At 50.0% G+C, this 12,536-nt stretch overlaps 4 protein-coding genes across 4 annotated transcripts; 2 read left to right on the plus strand and 2 right to left on the minus strand.

Moving 5' to 3' along the window:
• Nucleotides 1–2,176: 2,176 nt before the first annotated feature.
• On the minus strand, nt 2,177–3,166 carry LOC147985466 (uncharacterized). Its single transcript, XM_087541589.1, has one exon. The coding sequence runs from the start codon at nt 3,164–3,166 to the stop codon at nt 2,177–2,179; it is 990 nt and encodes a 329-aa protein (XP_087397715.1).
• A 1,100-nt stretch (nt 3,167–4,266) lies between these two features.
• Nucleotides 4,267–7,842, plus strand: LOC125537781 (splicing factor-like protein). The gene is made up of 2 exons (XM_048701092.2): nt 4,267–6,661; nt 7,533–7,842. Exon 1 carries the CDS (start codon nt 4,363–4,365, stop codon nt 6,619–6,621), a length of 2,259 nt encoding a protein of 752 aa, XP_048557049.1. The 5' UTR covers nt 4,267–4,362; the 3' UTR covers nt 6,622–6,661; nt 7,533–7,842.
• Nucleotides 7,843–8,053: 211 nt separating this feature from the next.
• On the plus strand, nt 8,054–10,873 carry LOC147985467 (uncharacterized). Its single transcript, XM_087544095.1, has one exon. The coding sequence runs from the start codon at nt 9,996–9,998 to the stop codon at nt 10,575–10,577; it is 582 nt and encodes a 193-aa protein (XP_087400221.1). The 5' UTR covers nt 8,054–9,995; the 3' UTR covers nt 10,578–10,873.
• Nucleotides 10,874–10,988: 115 nt separating this feature from the next.
• Nucleotides 10,989–12,193, minus strand: LOC147985468 (uncharacterized). The gene has a single exon (XM_087544094.1). It carries the CDS (start codon nt 12,080–12,082, stop codon nt 11,357–11,359), a length of 726 nt encoding a protein of 241 aa, XP_087400220.1. The 5' UTR covers nt 12,083–12,193; the 3' UTR covers nt 10,989–11,356.
• Nucleotides 12,194–12,536: the final 343 nt, after the last annotated feature.

Raw genomic sequence — 12,536 nt, forward strand, 5'->3', positions numbered from 1 at the left:
AGGGATTAGAACATACAGAGTGGCATCATGGTCATGTACACTATAAGGCATGCCCACAATACAAAGAGAGCATGAGATGGGTTGCTCAGCCCAGACAACCTAGGCTACGTTACATGGATAAGGTTGTTGAGTCCTTTGACTCCCGCAAGGGACCAGGAGCGGGCGTCGTCCTTGATCGACGTCAGGAGGGAGGCGGAGGAAGGCGCAATTTTGTCGAAAATGACTGCATTATGATGACGCCGATGGACCAGGCCGTAAGGGCGGCAATAGTGGAGAGCCCACGACGTTTCTCCAATGTAACAGCGTCGATAGCGCTGCTGAGCCAACACAGGAAGTCACTGGAACCATCCGGCACGGGGATCGCCGGGCAACACCAGGAGAGGATGTCGTGCCAAATGATACGGGAGAAAACACACCCAACCAAGAGTTGGTGAAGAGTCTCATCATGCTGGTAGCATAGAACGCAAGCGGGCTCATGTGGAAGGCCATGTCGTGCGAGCCGATCCGCCGTCTAACATCGGTTTACCGAGGCAAGGTAGAGGAAGAACTTGACGGAGAGAGGGGCCGCAGATTTCCAGATGAGACGCCAGTGCTCAGAAAATGTGGAGCCAGTGAATAAGGCATTGTAGCAAGAGGAAGCGGAGTAGGTACCACTCTCCGTCCATCGCCAAGAGATGGTATCAGGCTCCTGGGAGAGGACGATGGTCTGCAAATGGCGCCATAGGTCAAAATACTCGAGAGCAGCAGCCGGACTGAGATGACCGTGAATATCGATGATCCACGTGCGATCCTGAAGACCCGAGGCAACAGTACGCGAGCGATGGCGTCGACTCGGAATATGGGCTGCGAGGTTTGGGGTGAGCTCAGAGATAGAGTGCCCCTGGAGCCACTTGTCTGTCCAGAAGCGGCAAGTGAAGCCGTTGCCTAGGGACCATGCTGTCGAGGCGCGGAAGAACCGCAGGGCCTCGAGATCCGAGGGCGGCTGAAGATGAGACCATGGCCTAGAAGGGTCAGAAGTATGAAGCCAAAGCCAGCGCACCCGAAGAGAAATGCCGATGCGGTGTAGATCGCGAATTCCGAGCCCACCTAGCTCGATCGGACGGCAAACACGTGCCCAACTAACAAGGCAGGATCCAGAGCGGGCATCTTTTCGTCCATGCCATAGGAAATCTCGGATGATCCGGTTGGCTTTCTTGAGAATTGGTGGGGACAAAGACATGGCCAGCAAGATATGAACGGGCATGGCCGTGAGGACTTGTCGGACTAGGGCAAGTCGTTCGCCGCGCGAGAGGAGGGCAGCTTTCCAGGTGGCCAGCTTGCGCAGCAGTTTGTCAATGAGGGGTAGCAGGCTGGTAACTGGCACCTTGCGGAGGGAGAGGGGGAGGCCGAGGTACTGGATGGGGAAGGCCACCACCGGGCAGGACAGGGAGGAGCCCACAGCTTGGGAGACCTTTGGAGTGCACTGAATTGGAGCCGCCGCGCACTTGGCGAAGTTGGTGCGCAGCCCGGACACCGCCCCAAAGAATTCAAGGGGTGAACTAACAACAGCCAGCTCGGAAGGATCCGGGTGGTAGAAAATGACCACATCATCCGCAAAGAGGGAGATACTCGAGGCAGCCATCCTGTCAGTGAGACGCCGAATGATTCCCGTGGTCACCGCATGCTGCAAGAGCGAATTGAGGGCGTCGATCACTAGGACGAAGAGCATAGGCGAAACGGGGTCGCCTTACCGAAGGCCTTGGCAGTGGGCAATGGGGGGGCCGGGCACACCATTGATCATCACACGAGTAGAGGCCGTGGATATGAGGATGGAAATCCACTCACACCAACGGGGCCCGAAGCCAAGATGCTGAAGGACTTGGAGAAGAAACGACCATGAAATAGAGTCGAAGGGGCGGGCGATATCCAGTTTGAGGAGAACTCGGGGGAGCCGGAGTCGGTGGAGTTTCCGTGCCGTTTGCTGGACAAGGATAAAGTTGTCGTGTACACTCCGGCCCGCAATGAAGGCGCTTTGGTTGGAGGAGACCATCTCGCCAAGTCTAGGAGCCAGCCGCAAGGAGAGAACCTTGGCAAATAACTTGGCCACGATGTGAATAAGACTGATAGGGCGCTAATCAAACAACGTGGCAGCATCGGGCTTCTTAGGGATCAGAGTGATCAGGGCCTCGTTCAATCTCTAGAACGCCTGACCGTTGAGGGAGTAGAGCTTATCGAAGACAGCGCACAGGTCGTGCTTGATGATGTCCCAGCAAGAGCGAAGAAATTCAGCGGTGAATCCGTCCAGGCCTGGCGCCTTGCCCGAAGGGAGCTTTTTGATCGCGTCCCAAATCTCATCGGAGGTGAACGGAGCCTCGAGCTCGCCTAGAAGAAACGAAGGGTGGCCGATGGCCTGAAGATTAAGCGTGGCGGTGCGTCCATCCTGAGACCCAAGGATAGCAGAGAAATGTTCAAACACGGCGCGAGCAAGGTCGGCCTCTCCAGAAACCCGCGTCCCATTGACGGCGAGGTCGATGATTGTGTTCTTCTTTGCGCGGTGCGAAGCGTGAATCTTGGAGAAGGCCGAGGACGCCTCCCCCTCTTTGAGCGAGCGCAGACGCAGTCGCTGACGCACGATGGAGCGATGAAGGGACGCGAGGCCGAGGTATTTGCGTTTGAGCTCGCGCCGAAGCCAGGCCTCGGCGGTAGACAGGGGACGCAAGTCTTGGGCGGCGTCAAAACACGCAATGAGCTCTCTAGCCACACCAAGCTGGGTGTAGATACTATTAGTGGTCCGCGAGCTCCATCTCTGAAGACCACGCGCCGTAGCTTTTAGACGTACGAAGAAGCATCGAAAGGGGTCAGGATCGGGGGCTACTGAAGCCCAAGCCTCTTCAACGGTGTGCTGAAATCCATCCAGACCTGGCCAGAACCTTTGGAAATGAAAGCGTCTGCCTCCGGCGGAGCGGACAGCGCAATCAATGAGCAAAGGGCAGTGGTCAGAGGCCGCAGAAGAGAGGCATCGCAAGAGGCAGTGGGGGTGTGTAGTTTCCCAAGAAGGGGTGCAAAGAACACGGTCGTTGCGAACAAGGGTAGGGTTCGCTTGCTCGTTGGACCAGGTATAGCGTCTGCCATGCATGTAGATATCGTAGAGCCCATGATCGGTGATGAAGCGACGAAAGCGGTTCATCGTTCTGCGGGATACACGATCATTGTTCTTATCAGCCAGCGAGGTGATCATATTAAAGCAGGAAAACAGGAAAACACCAAAACAAGAAAAACAACCAAAAACAGACAAATGAAACCGAAAAATGATGCCTAGAAGCACAATTGTGATTTTTTAAATAATTTTTGGAAAGCAATTTTTGGGACGCACAGTTGTGCTTCTCGTGGAAATACAGATTGTGCTTTTTCCCTTCTCGAGAATGTGCTTCTCTTTTTTCACGGAAGCACAATTGTCTGTTTCCCTTCCTGTTCAAGTTGTTTCTTTTAGCCATCGAAAAGTGCTCAGCTCACTATCATGGAGTGTGTACATGTGGGTGCCCCGACACTCCATTCTAAATTTAAACACCCATCATAACTATATTTAATTTTCCTCTTAAAGAAAATAAGAAGTCGTGTTTTATTACTAGGATGGGCTCTACTTAAAGAAAATAAGGCGGTCGCGCCCTAGTGGTTCCCATGTATATAAGGTCCTATTTTTTTTCCGTTTTTTCTCTTCTCCGTGTTTTTTCATTAGTTTCTTCAGGTTTTTTCCTAGTCATGTTTTATATATACTTGTTCAACATTTTTCAAATCCTTGTTAACGTTTTCCAAATACTTGTTCAATATTTTTTATATACATGATCACATTTTTTCAAATACTTGTTCAACATTTTTCAAATACTTGTTCAACATTTTCTAAATAGTTGTTCAACATTTTAAAAATATTTTTGGAGAGTGTTATATATATATTATTTTAAAATATAAACAAAAATACAAAAATAAAAGTAAAAACGAAAACAGAAAACGTAAAAAAAAAGGTAAACAGAAAACGTAAACAAATATATATCATTTTAAAATATAAACAAAAATACAAAAATAAAAGTAAAAACGAAAACAGAAAACAGAAAACGTAAAAATAAAATAAAAAAGAGGCTGTGGCCTCCCATGCTCGTGGTCCGGCCCAGCTCGGTCGCGCTTCAGCGACAGACTCGTGCCCACCAAAGAGCCCGACTCCTTGTTCTTGTTTCGGCCCAGCACGTGCTCCAGAGAAACCCAATCGAACATAAACCGCCTTTCCCCGAACTCGTATCTCCACGGGACAAATCTCCCACGAGTCATAAAACCGAAATCGTGAGAAGCAAATTCCCCACAGCTTTCCTCCTCCCACCAGACGCCGCAGCCATGGCTTCTGCCGAAACCCTAGCCCGCTCCCCATCTCGCGAGCCCTCGTCCGACCCGCCCCGCGATGCCTCGCGCGACGCCTCCTCCGAGCCCCACCACAACGGCTCAGCCAACGCCGCTGGCGACGGCGACTCGTCCTCCCGCCGCCGCCGCCGCAGCCGATGGGAGCAGTCCAACGACGAGTCCGGTGCCAATTCAGGCGGCGAGGGCGGCGCGGGAGGACGGAAGCGGAAGTCGCGCTGGGCCGAGGAGGAGCCCCGCCCGACCATCGCGCTTCCGGATTTCATGAAGGACTTCGCCGCCGAGATGGATCCCGAGGTGCACAACCTCAACTCGCGCCTCCTGGAGATTTCGCGCCTGCTGCAGTCGGGGCTCCCCCTCGACGACCGCCCAGAGGGCGCCCGCTCGCCGTCCCCTGAGCCAATATACGATAACCTGGGCATCCGCATCAACACCCGCGAATACCGGGCGAGGGAGCGCCTTAACCGCGAGCGGCAGGAGATCATCTCCCAGCTGATCCGCCGCAATCCCGCCTTCAAGCCCCCGGCGGATTACCGCCCACCCAAGCTCCATAAGAAGCTCTACATCCCCATGAAGGAGTACCCTGGGTACAACTTTATTGGGCTCATTATTGGGCCCCGTGGCAACACACAGAAGCGGATGGAGAAGGAGACGGGGGCCAAGATCGTAATCCGAGGGAAGGGCAGCGTCAAGGAAGGGAAGTTGCTGCAGAAGAGGGACTTGAAGCCAGATCCCAGTGAGAATGAGGACCTTCATGTGCTTGTTGAGGCTGATACTCAAGAAGCGTTAGAGGCTGCTGCAGGCATGGTGGAGAAGCTGCTTACCCCTGTGGACGAAGTGCTAAATGAGCACAAACGACAGCAGCTGCGGGAGCTTGCAGCCCTGAATGGAACAATCAGGGACGATGAGTTTTGTAGGACTTGCGGGGAGCCGGGTCACCGACAGTATGCATGCCCGAACAGGACAACAACGTTTAAGAGCGAGGTGCAGTGTAAGATCTGTGGCGATGGTGGCCACCCGACAATTGATTGTCCAGTGAAGGGCACATCTGGGAAGAAAATGGACGACGAGTACCAGAACTTCCTTGCTGAGCTTGGTGGGAGTGCACCTGAGTCCATGAACAAGTCTGGTGGTCCGATGCTGGCTATAACAGGTGGTGGTGGTGGTGGCGGCGGCGGTGGCGGCGGTAGTGGTAGCAACTCACCCTGGGCTGGGGGTAATGGTGCAGCAACAACAGGAGCCAACGGGCTCAAGAAGGATTATGACGAGACCAATCTTTATATTGGGTACTTGCCACCTATGTTTGATGATTCAGGGCTGATCAACCTATTTTCACAATTTGGGGAGATTGTCATGGCAAAGGTTATAAAGGATCGCAACACAGGGCAGAGTAAAGGGTATGGATTTGTGAAATATTCAGATGTCTCACAGGCTAATGCAGCTATTGCTGCAATGAGTGGTTACCATCTTGAAGGGAGAACTATTGCAGTCCGAGTTGCAGGCAAGCCACCACAGCCAGCTGCCCCCCCTGGTCCTCCAGCAGCGCCAGTACCACAGATGTACCACTCTGCAGATCCTTCTGCTGGTGGCTACAACTCGCAGCCCTACATGGGAGGACATCCACCACCACCAGCTCCTCCAGGTAGCTATGCTCCAGTTCCTTGGGGGCAACCACCACCTTATGCTTCATACCCTCCGCCGCCACCACCAGGCATGTACAATCCTCCACCTGGCCAAACTGCTCCACATTCATATGGTATGCAATACCCACCACCACCAGCTCCAGTACCTCCACCAGGCACTACGTCAAATGATGGTGCACAGAACTACCCTCCGGGTGTAACACCACCAAGTTCTGGTGCACCTACCCAGCCCGTCCCTGCTCCAGCATATGGGACCTCTGGTGCGCAAAACATGCCACATATGTACCCTCCACCACCTTATGGTTATGCCCCATATTATCCATCTGTCACACCAGTCCAGCCGCCTCCACCACCACCTCCACCAGCTAGTGTTGATCCTTCACAAAGCATTGCAACTGCACCTTGGGCCACTCACAATGCACCTCCTCCACCGCCACCGCCGGCTAGTGTTGATTCCTCACAGAGCATTGCAACGGCACCTTGGGCTACCCACAATGCACCGCCGCCACCACCTTTGCCATCCTCCAACGACCAGCCCACTCCTCCCTATGGTGCTGATGCAGAGTATGATAAATTTATGTCGGAGATGAAGTGATATGAGCGAAGCTGAGGCAATTCTTTCAACACTGGGAAAGGTAACTTACATTACTCCCTCCATTTCAGTTTACATGTCCTATGCGTATACCTAGGTTGCCAATTTTGTCACCCTAATATAATATAAACTATATAACACAAAAATTATAATGTTTGAAAATAGAACATCTGAAGTTTATATTGGTATATTTTTTGTAATATATGACTTGTATTAGGTTGGTCAAATTGACGACCTAGGGGTACGCGCACACCCTGTAAACTGGTTGAGAGGGAGTATCTTTTTGTATTTTATCTCATTAATCGCAAGTGGTGCGATTAGGCTCTAAGGAGGATAATATCAACAAATGAATTAAGTAACTAGGGAACTCATGTTTTGTTATTTCTGCCCATATTACGCTATTGTTATGTGAACTTGATCCCAGATGCTCTCAAGAAAGGTGAGTGCTTGCTCATGCCTTCAGAAAGTATCAGCTGCCTGCATGTCTTCCGTTTCATGTTTGTGCTACAGACTTGGTTATGTCCAATTGTTGCCTGTACTTCAGAAATCTGTTCCATCCCAAGACCCTGGTTTTGCTAATTGATTATTTGTCTTTCTTTGTCATCAAAATTCTTGCATCATTGGACCTGAATGAGACCTATGCGTTTAAAAAAAACAAATCTGATGCTGACCAGTTTCATGAGTTCTTTTAGTGAAGTTGGAATGAACTTCCATCCATGTGTTCCCTTTTTGGAAGTACTTCTTCCGTTCCTAAATACAAGTCATTTTAGAGATTTCAATATGAACTTTACCAGATATTCCATTATGATAGGAAATGTTGTTTTCATGTCTTCGTTTATTCTTGATGGACACTTATCCAAATTTACTAAGTGGTTTGACTAACATGTTTGATTTTGTTTCAACTCTTTTGGCAGGCTTAAGGTTTCATGGAGCTAATGCGAACCTGATTTATTTGTTGTTGGAAGTTTGGGACTCATATCTTTAACCTTGCTGTGCTGTTATGACCATTGCAGACGTTGGATGGTCGAGGAGGTTAAGCATTACCGGCTCATTGGGCAACATGCATTTGCTTTATCTCCGTCTCGAGAACTATTTGAAGGAACCCTTTACTAATACTTCCGTTTTGTGTTACTCTTGTCATTACTTGACATTTGATATTTGTTGTCACTTTAATGCTCTGTTGGCTGTGATATTAATTTTATTATTATTATACTCTCACCTGTATTATTGATGTTTCTCCCCCCTCCCCCCTCGATTTGGTAAGCACTGGTGGTCTTCTTCGATTGGATACCGGTTCCCTTGATTTTCTGCCCCCCTTGGTGGTTGGTATAATAATAATGTATGAAATGTATGTTTGCCTTCTGATGAATCCCTCAAGCTTTCCCATCTTACGTCTTTGCCTAAGTTGTTTGGCAGTTTGCTCCTGATAGCTTGGCACAGGCAGGCAGAGTTAGTACTTTGATTAACAGGTATTGTTGAGCTGCTGTCACTTGTTCACTGTGGGATATACTAATTTTCGATATGGTTTCCCATTTCCATTTTCTACTAACAAACAGTGACAACTTTCTCCCTTTTGGTAGTCTATGTATGCATTAAGGTATCGAAGCATACCATCCATGCTGGAAACTCATGGATACAGGGATATATTTTCTGTTTGCTAATGCTCATTCTAACATGTTAATAAGTATCTCTTTGCAACTGAACTATAGGACATCCTGGCAAGCAGATCAAAGTCATTATGGAGGATATGCTCAAGATGCATACTGACATGATTTTTATGTTGTGAGCTCATTTGAAGGTTTGGAAACCAGTTGGCTGAGATCCATAGTAGGTTTAGATGTATAATATAGAGAGGGAAGTAGGAGATTCCGGTAGCTAATGGAAGAACATAGTCTGGCGGCTTTGCCCCCATCGCAGGCTACTCTATTACGTACTGTTTTCAAAAAGTTATGTTTTGAGGGGAGGCAAATATTTGCTAGAACGATTTTTAACTTCCTTCGCTTATGATTATTATTGTTGTTATATATTGATGAAGGTTGTTACTATATTATGAAACTAATTTAGGATGATTTACTAGGAAATACTAGTTTTTACACAGTAAAACACGAGAGGATCCAACAACCATTGTAACTGCTCCAACAATGGGAAATATGCTGTGCACTTCTATTTTTAGCACTTAAATCTTTACTACCTCCAGTTTGCAAGAGTAGATTGGCTAGTTGGTGTGAGCTGTCTGGATTGTTTGCTTGGAAAATGGCATGCAACAGTTTTGCTGCTGATCTTGTTTGTTGGGGTAATAGGGTGGGTGTAGGCTGTGTTCTTTTATAAGAGGCTGGTCTCTGAATTGACATGATAGCAGTGATTTTTTCATGTCATATTCTTTGTGAATGCAATATTTTGTTTGTGAGAGCATCTTCAACCGGACTGGCAGTAGGTTGTACATGCTCTGGATGTGAAGAAGTTAATAATGACACGTAACAATACTGGAACAAAGCCTGGATTAGGAACGTGCCTCAGGTCGTGCTTCGATTGTCGTTTTGCAGCGATTTGCATGATATACACCCGTAAAATAATCAACTCCGTGTTTGTTCAGATCCAAAAGAATCGGGAGTATAATAACAATGAATAAATAAGTGCCTTCAAACAAGAATTAATATAGTCGAGAGTCTAATAAACATGCCTTCAAACAAGAATTATCATACTCTCACCTATATTTTGTTGTATCTGTTCTCTTGTTTAGTCTGGCTATATAGGCCTGTGGGCAGTGAAGAAGTCATAGTTTGAACTTGAAATGAAGCTTGAGCTTTGGCTGCTGCAAACCCCTCGAAGAACAGTAGGGATACTTGCGAAACTTGGTGACAAGTACGCTTCCATAAGAACCGCTGAAAATTATTAACTCCAAAGTTGGTGATGATCATTGCCTCTTAGTTCAGCACCCCCACTTGACTAAAAGGCGATGCCGTGAAGTATCCGGTCGACGCCCTATTGACCCAGTCATCCGTTTCCACACAAAGGTTAGTAGTATTACGACCACACGTCAGTGTGGAAAGCGGTCTTATATTTTTGCCGTTCCAGCCGGTGTACCATCGCTCGTCGTCGGCTGATTTTTGCGAGTGCGCGCAGGCAGCATCCACAACCGGAATTGCCTGAGAGCATCTTCAACAACCGCGATAAAAAACGCGCGCGGAAACATCGGTTTTAGTGCTCGCGGAGCGGTTGCGCGCGCTCCAGCGGGCGCGGGAGATTCCGGTGTGCACGAAAAGATCGCGCGTGTTAGTTTTGGCGCAGCGTCCGGCGTGCATTATAAATCCAGCGCCCTCCCACCGCTCTGTGTCTCGCCACACGCCTTTTGCCGCTCTTGCCACCGTCGTGCCACCATGCCGCCGCGTCGTCGGGAAAATTCAAGCTACCACGGCGTCCGCGCACGTCCCTCCGGCTCATTCTCCGCTGAGATCCGGTCTGATGAGATGCGCCTCGGCCTCGGCACATTCGACACCGCTCACGATGCCGCCCGCTTGTACGACGCGACGGCGTGGCTCCTCCGACGGTCTCGTAGGGAGATGAACTTTCCCAACATGGCGACGCGGGAGCTGGCGCACGAGCTCGCACTTCCCCCGCGGCTTGTCACCGACAAGGACCGTCGTGACAACCGGAGGCGGGAGCGCCGGCTCGGCATCACTGAGATGGACGAGGAGGCCATGTCGCTGTGGCGCCAACACTTTTCGGAGGACGTCATCAACGAGCGTGAATTCTATGTGCAAAGGAGGCCAGAACGAACCGCCTATCACGAGGACAGGCGTACGCGGAAGGCGGACACGCTCTTCAACATCGAGCTCAAAGAAGCGTCGACCTGGGATTCCAACAATGAACGGCGGATTGACACCTTCATTACGACATCGGAGGAGGAGGAGGAGGACATCACCGAGTCGAAGTCGAAAGAGGAGGAGGACGACGAGTAGTTGAAATAAGACTATTTTTTTTTTATTTATCTATGCTATGAACTATCTAGGCTATCCTTTTGTATCTTTTTATTATTATCTACCTATGCCTATCTATGATGAAGAACTATCTTGTTTTTTAGTATGAAATGTGTATCGCGTGCTGTAAAGTTTAGCGTTTCTGTTGGAGCGGCGTGCATAATTTTTATTTTGCGCAAAAAATTGCTATTTCAGCGTCGTAAACTTACTTTTAGTGTGCCGTGCGGTTGCGTGCCTGTTAGAGATGCTCTAATATGAGTCCCTATACATCTGTGGACACGTCCGGACATGCTTACTGTAAGTGACCGGACAATAGCCATTCTTTGTTGTCCACAATCGTGTGCACCAAATCCATGGATGAATTGAAACAACATTAGAAGGACATAGATCAACATAGAACAAGAAACTTGGAACATAGTTTATCGGACAGATTGCATCGAACCCAAAAGACGTTTTGTCGGATTTTATACTACAAAGAAAATAAAATGAGATAAAGGGGAGGTGGTTGGAGCTCATCGCTTGCGGTTGGCATCGCAGCGGTCCATCTCCGTATATGCATCTACGGCGGGAGGGTCGTCGTCGTCATCTATGTTGGTGGTGCCTCTCTCCGATGCTGACAAAATGTAGCTGGAGAGGCGGCGGAGGAGGCGTTGTTGCTCCTTCACGTGGCGGGCGACCTTGGTGGCGGTCGACTCCTCCCTCGCGAGGCGCTCGGACGCCTCGAGCTTGAGGCGGAGCAGCTTCGTGTTCTAGCACCGGAGTCACCTCATGTCGGAATCCGTCGTGGTCAGCAAGCGCCACATGACCTTGCGGAGGAGCGCCTCCTCCGGGTCGACGGGGCTGGAGCATGCCCACTGGCAGGAAGAGCCGGGCTCCGACGCAGTCGCTGCCCCGCTGTCGCTCGCATCGAGCCGCCTTCGCCTTGGACTCCCATGCGCGTTCGCACGAGAGCCGCGAGCACGAGCACCTACCGCTGCCAGGGCTTTGCTAGCGTCGGAGGGGAAGGGGAGACGTCCGCTCGGCTCCGGATCTGGAGCGATGCGGAGCGGAACGGGTGGGCGCGGCCCGCATCCCACCGGCAGGGTGTGGAGGAACTGGGGGTGGACGCGATCGAACTCGAGCTCCGGCCGGTGTCCAGGCGCGAGCTCCACCTCGTACAACGCGTCGCTACTGGATCTGTCGTCCTCCTCCTCGTTCCAGTCCATGGAATCGCTCTTGCTGTCGAGTCCTGGCCAGACTTGGCCATGGCTGAGGGCGGATTTGGGAGGAAGCGGAGGAGACGAGGGAAGCGGAACAGACGAGTGGACTGACAAAAGTGAGGGTTTGACTCCGGTTCGTTCGATGGGTTGGGGTATTTGTGAGGGCATTGGCGGGGATGGCGTGAGCCCTAGCTGGCCGATCCGACATGGCGCCCGTGTCCAGGCCTGTTCGGATGTCCTCATATCAGCCCCAGATAGAGTATGGGGAGTAACGATCAGTCCGATCATTTGAATGAGGTACGGGATATCCGGTTTGGTGATGTTTTTTCATCCAGTCAATGTCCGGGCAGCCCGTCCGGATGCTTGGCTGATATGGTTCGGTTGTACTTCCTTCGTTTTAAATTACTCGTCGCAGAAATGGATATATCTATAACTAAAATACAACTAGATACATTCATATTTACGACAAGTAATTCGGAACGAGGGTAGTAAATGCTCTTATCTCCTCGTTTCCGTAAAGTCCGTATGGAATTTTGCTTCTAGAAGAAAGCCAGACGACTTAAGAGACCGAAATTGCTTAGCAGACTGGGTATCTCTTATGCCAAACTACACGTGCTGGGCGTACCCCATTTAATAATGAAGCGTATTTTCATTTTTATTTAAATACTAAAAGATAAGATGCTGCTAGTAGTATCAGACTCGGTCTTCCTGCATCACTGTCGTCGGTCTAGTAGTCCATTGA

This window comes from Triticum urartu, chromosome 2A, assembly GCF_056163025.1.
Source record: "Triticum urartu cultivar PI428250 chromosome 2A, HENAU_Tu73, whole genome shotgun sequence".
NCBI classification, from domain to species: domain Eukaryota; kingdom Viridiplantae; phylum Streptophyta; class Magnoliopsida; order Poales; family Poaceae; genus Triticum; species Triticum urartu.